Source organism: Gossypium hirsutum, chromosome D11 (assembly GCF_007990345.1).
Source record: "Gossypium hirsutum isolate 1008001.06 chromosome D11, Gossypium_hirsutum_v2.1, whole genome shotgun sequence".
NCBI lineage: Eukaryota > Viridiplantae > Streptophyta > Magnoliopsida > Malvales > Malvaceae > Gossypium > Gossypium hirsutum.
In genome coordinates, this window is record NC_053447.1 from 59,424,789 (window position 1) to 59,430,256 (window position 5,468).

The window sequence follows — 5,468 nt, forward strand, 5'->3', positions numbered from 1 at the left end:
AAAGAAAAAGTGTAGTAAAATGAAAAGAATAAAAAAAAAGAAAAGAAATAGAATTAAATTTCTCAAAAAGAAAAAGTATAAGGACTATATGTGCAATTGAACCTAAAATTTTTGTCTAAGATGATTTATCCATTAGTGATCATTTCGTAACAAACTAAAGTTTGGTGGCTAAAATGTAATTTACACCATACATAAACGACTATTTTTATAGTTTACCTTAAAAAAATCTTTGAAGGACTAATCTCTAGTTTTTTTTTCGAAGTGCCATATACCACTATTTTTGGGCAATTTACCAATAAAAGCCATTTTTTTCAAAAATTACCGAAATGGATCCATTTTTTAATTATTTACCGGAATGGTCCTTTTTCCGGGAAATCGCGTCCACGACAACGCGATGTCAGGGTACGCGTTAGGAAATCGCGTCCACGTCAGTGCGAGATGCTGACGTGGAAGGAAATCGCGCTCTCAAGGACGTGATTTCCTTCCACGTCAGCATCTCACTCTGACGTGGACGCGATTTCGGCCCGCGCGTGAACAGTACCCAACAGTCAAAAAAATAAAATACCGGGCCCATTTTGATAAATTTTAAAAATATAGGGCTTTTTTGGTATTTTGAAAAAATAAATTTTGAATCTTTTTGTACTTGTATTTATTTTTTTAATCAATTAACTCTTCAATATTACATCAATAGCAACAAGTACAAAAAAGATTCAAAATTGTTACCAACAAGATACTAAGGGAAAAGAGCAAGCATCTTAACCAACTAAGCTAAACTAATTAATTGACATATTATAGAAATACTGTTATTATCTTAATTATATTACTTACGTTCTAACGATTTACCGGACCTATTCCATACATGTGTCAAATCAGAAAAAATAATACAACAATTTTGTAAAAAAAATCCGGTGTTTAATTCAAATAAATAAGGAAAATAATGATTTGAATGTTTCAAAATTTAATTTTAAACTGAAAAAATCAAAATTTAGGGGCAAAAAAGGATCTTTTTCGACGAAAACTGCGGCAAACCGCCTTCGACTGTTTGTCAGCGCGTAGATCTCGAAAATTTATTCGAAATAAAAAAAATCGTCTCAATCGGATAATCGAGCGAAAAGTTATGGCCTTTCAAAGTTTTCCAAGCTAAAAAATATAAAATGTTCATCCACGTCAGCAAATCGCGTCCTCGTAGGTGCGATTTGTGTCAACGTAAGCAAAACGCGCTTACATGGACGTGATGTTCTGACACGTCCCCTGACATCGCGCTGACGTGGACGCGATTTCGGGGAAAATGGCCCATTCCGGTAAATAATAAAATACCGGGCCCATTTCGATAAATTTTTAAAAAATAGGGCTTTTTTTGGTATTTTACCCACTATTTTTGCCCAAAAAGAAAAATTACTTCTCGTGTAAAGTAATTAAAATAGAAAAACCCCTCTTTACTTACTGAAAAATATTATATTTATCCAAAGAAGAAAAAGTTTTCTGGATTCCCTTGCTTAACATTCTCTCCTGTTAGTACTGCAATCCGATACGCATTGTTAAGGTACACTTCATTCTCTGTTTCTCTTTTATCATTGGTATTTGCTTTCTTCTGTTTCTGTCATTTTAATTTCAATCAATGACTGATTTCTTTTCTCTTTAGATTGTTTTGGTTTTGGATGATTCTTTTTTGTTCGTATATTTTGGGGAAATTGTTAACTCTAGAAAGGCCTCTGCTTGTCACTCCTTTCAGCTACCTCAGTTTATGTTTCTTTTGATATCTAGCTTAGCTTATGCTTTATGCTTTTAACACATAAATACAATTACAGTAGGTAAATTAGGGCGACTCATATCAAGTTTATATTGTTATTATATTTGATTTTGCATTCCCTGTCTTTACTTTCGCAAATTCCCCTCCGTGGTTTCCCCTTTTTCGACAAGATAGTGAGTAAAGGGCTTTTTTACCCTTTTTTTTTTCTGATGCGTTGATAAGGCGCGAGTTAGGAGTTTATTTATTTATTTTGGTCAGATACTTTATTTCTTTTGTGTTTCCTTGCCGGTTGTATAGTGCATGATTGTTTCACATGCTTTATTTGTAGTGTATGTGTATGTGTGTGTTTTGTTTGTTTTAGCGCTTATGGTTTTATCTTTGTTTTGGTTGCGTGTATCTTGGGTCTCGATTTATCATATACTTTTTTTATTGACTTGCTGTTTACTTCTTTGGGCAGATGAATGTGGAGAGGCTCCAGAAAATGGCTGGTGCAGTCCGCACTGGTGGGAAGGGTAGCATGAGAAGGTATGTTCTTGGTTTGAAATTTCCCTGGATAGGCTAGCTATATTATGTTTAGGTTTGTCTTGGGAATGTTCAGAAGTAGGAGTTTTCGGAGTGGAGACCAAGCCTTCCACGGCATGTGCAATGAACCCTGTCTGGGATTGTACAAGATTAACTGGCATTGCATTAGATTTAATGATGTGATTTGATAGAGAAGAAGAGAATCTTTAGCGATTTAGATCAGTGTGATCCAGCATTGATTGGTTTGGGCCAAAGGTTAACTGGTTGTTGAGTCCATGATGCATTTTTATGTCAGTGCTAATATCGATATAAAAATTTAGACTCAGAGAAGACATTGCTGTCTTGGCTTCAGAGATACTACTTCAAATTGCATAAATGTGAATGCTCAGCTCAATCCAGCTTTTCACAGTTTAGTCATAGAGAATATAGTGAACTTTTTTTATTCTTTATGTGAAGATATTCTATCTCAATTATACTTTTCTAGGGTCCATTTGAATCTGCCTTCGGAAGAAACCTCCACCATCTCACCTGAGTTGCCTTCTAAATGAGATCCAAATGGACCCCTAATTGTGCAATACATCTCAAGTACAAATTTTTCAAGGTTCAAAGTTTTTTTATTATAAATTGATTTTAGAAAATTTCAAAAATCATTTGCGTGTTAATATTTGATTGAGAAGTATCAATTTTACAATTTCTCATTGTCGTGTCCTAAAACTTTTAAATATTCCCATATTCTAATATTTGATTTTGATGCCTCTAATATGTAGTTTGCATATTGGTTATTATTTTGTTATTTTGATTTATGTTAATAACAGGAAGAAAAAGGCTGTCCACAAGACAACTACGACTGATGACAAACGGTTACAGAGCACCCTCAAGAGAATAGGAGTGAATGCGATTCCTGCAATTGAGGAAGTCAACATATTCAAGGATGATGCTGTTATCCAGTTTCTTAATCCAAAAGGTAGTAGGCTTTTATTGTAGTGGACTTATTACCTATACTTTTCTCAAAGGTTTCACAGTGCATAATAAACTAGCTTTGTGATGGTCTGTCTTTATATCAGTTCAAGCTTCTATCGCTGCCAACACCTGGGTTGTTAGTGGTTCTCCTCAGACAAAGAGTATGCTGCATCTCTTAACTTTAAACCCTCTCATAGTTGATATAATCTTATTGCTAGTTACCCTTTGAAGATTTGTTATTTTTAACTCCAAAGCCATTAAAGACATTTCTGCTGATTTTTAGCTTTGTTGGTCTATTTGACCTGTGTTTTTCCCATATTCCAGAATTGCAGGATATTCTCCCTGGAATCATCAACCAGTTGGGTATGTACACTCCTTTTTTGTGATTGTAAATTGATATTGGCAGCTGTTGACCCTTGTTCTAAAACTTGATGTAGGGCCGGATAATTTGGACAACTTAAGAAAATTGGCAGAGCAATTCCAGAAGCAGGCACCTGCTGCTACCGGTATTGGTACTGGCGTAACCACCACTCAAGAAGACGAGGACGAGGAGGTACCAGATCTTGTACCTGGTGAGACCTTTGAAGCTGCAGCAGAAGAAGGCGAAGCTGTTAAATAGTGTTTTTAGAGAATATTAGTGTTTGTCTTAATTTTTCTGTTATATATATATAATTTATTTATGAATAACGGTTGTTTTATTTTCATTATGTACACATTTGTTATTTTTGGTGCATTTGGTTTGGTAAAGTAAGCCCTCCCCCCGCCCCGGGGTAGAATTCCTATTATAATGATTTTCAAATGCTAATGGCTTATGTCAATTATTTGACTTCCGAATTATATCCGGTATCTCTCATTGTTACTTAATTTTTTAGGTAAAGTACAAAAATTGTCACTAAATTATTGCCTGCATTCTATTTTAGTCATTGAATTTTAAATATTTTTTATTTAGTCACTAAATTATTCAAAATCAAAATTTTCAAAATTTTTGGTCACTGAAAGCTGAGGAATGTTGAGGTGGTTTTTTTTATTGGTCTAATAACAAATTTAGCCTTCTAATGTTTATACGTTTTATTAATTTGATCTTAAATATAAAAAATTAACAAATTTAACTCTCAATATTTACAAAATTTGTCATTTTAATTCAAATTCTAAAATGTTTAATAAATTTAACCCTCGATATTTATAAAATGACAATATAATTTTTAATTTTTTTGTAAATTAAAAATAAAAACCCAATACCAAACCTCTATTTCTCCATTGTGCTCACCTTTATCAACTTACACTCCTAATAGTACGCCATTAATAAAAAATATTATATGTTGTCGTGTCTAGTGAAATTTTGACAATTAAAATCAAATTCACCACCAGCCACACCTCCTCCATCTTCTTCTCCATCAACACATTCACAATTGAATGAAAGGTGGAGTTCAACCCACTGTTTCTCATCATAGTTTGAACCATGCACAGTGACTCCTCAATCCTCTTGATATTGCAAAGACGTGCAATGAACAAATCGAATGCGTGCTTGCGCGTGAGGTCTTTGTCTAGATGAGATAAGGTTTGAACCTAAGGGTCAAGGATCGAGAGAGAGGATTTCATATTGGTGATGAAGATAAGGTTTTAACGAGTTAGCCTACCGTTTCCATATACCTGTTTTGGTCGACTTTCTGAACTTGCTTGTCATAGTCGACCGATGTGCGCACGTCGTGTCGAATGGGCCAGCACAGAAGAGAAGTGCATGAAGAAGTGGAGGATAGATTTGGGATAAAGAGATTGGTTGTTGAGTTTTTGGAGAATCAACATGTTATTACAGATGAAGGTTGGATAAATAGAGGTTTCGGTGTTAGTTATTATTTAAATTTACCAAATTTTTAAAAATTAAAAATTTTCTTTTTATAAATGTTAAGGACTAAATTTATTGAATTTTTTAGAATTTAAACTAAAATGAAAAATTTTGTAAACATTGAGGGTTAAATTTGTTATTAGACCAATAAAAGAAGCCCATGTTAGCATTTCCATCAAATTTTAAATGGCGGTCAATGTTTGATGACCAAAAAATTGATTTCAAATAAGTTGGTGAGTAAATTGAAAAAATTAAAAGTTTAGTGACCAAAATAGAACACGAACAATAGTTTATTCTGTTATAATTTTTTATTTAAGAAGTTAGTGTTTAAAAAAATCCGTGGCATACTCAACCAGTGAGAATGTGTCACATGTTTGGTTTTTTTTTTCTATA

The 5,468-nt window shown here is 33.5% G+C and overlaps 1 protein-coding gene across 3 annotated transcripts; it reads left to right on the plus strand.

Annotated features, from left to right (window-relative positions):
- The first annotated feature begins 1,428 nt into the window (after positions 1 to 1,428).
- On the plus strand, positions 1,429 to 4,069 carry LOC107945960 (nascent polypeptide-associated complex subunit beta). 3 transcript variants are annotated; one of them, XM_016880135.2, is made up of 6 exons: positions 1,429 to 1,543; positions 2,208 to 2,275; positions 3,088 to 3,236; positions 3,337 to 3,393; positions 3,557 to 3,595; positions 3,670 to 4,069. In XM_016880135.2, the coding sequence occupies exons 2-6, from the start codon at positions 2,208 to 2,210 to the stop codon at positions 3,849 to 3,851; spliced, it is 495 nt and encodes a 164-aa protein (XP_016735624.1). In that variant the 5' UTR covers positions 1,429 to 1,543; the 3' UTR covers positions 3,852 to 4,069. The 3 variants fall into 3 exon arrangements, with proteins under 3 accessions (XP_016735624.1, XP_040960540.1, XP_040960541.1); XM_041104606.1 differs by having other exon boundaries at positions 1,450 to 1,577; XM_041104607.1 differs by lacking the exon at positions 1,429 to 1,543 and adding an exon at positions 1,582 to 1,811.
- Positions 4,070 to 5,468: the final 1,399 nt, after the last annotated feature.

Excerpts from the sequence above, each read along its gene's own strand:
- LOC107945960 (XM_016880135.2), top strand. The coding sequence starts at position 2,208 with ATGAATGTGGAGAGGCTCCAGAAAATGGCTGGTGCAGTCCGCACTGGT. Across the intron at positions 2,276-3,087 it reads GGGAAGGGTAGCATGAGAAG|GAAGAAAAAGGCTGTCCACA; the intron begins GTATGTTCTTGG and ends TGTTAATAACAG. Across the intron at positions 3,237-3,336 it reads CCAGTTTCTTAATCCAAAAG|TTCAAGCTTCTATCGCTGCC; the intron begins GTAGTAGGCTTT and ends TCTTTATATCAG.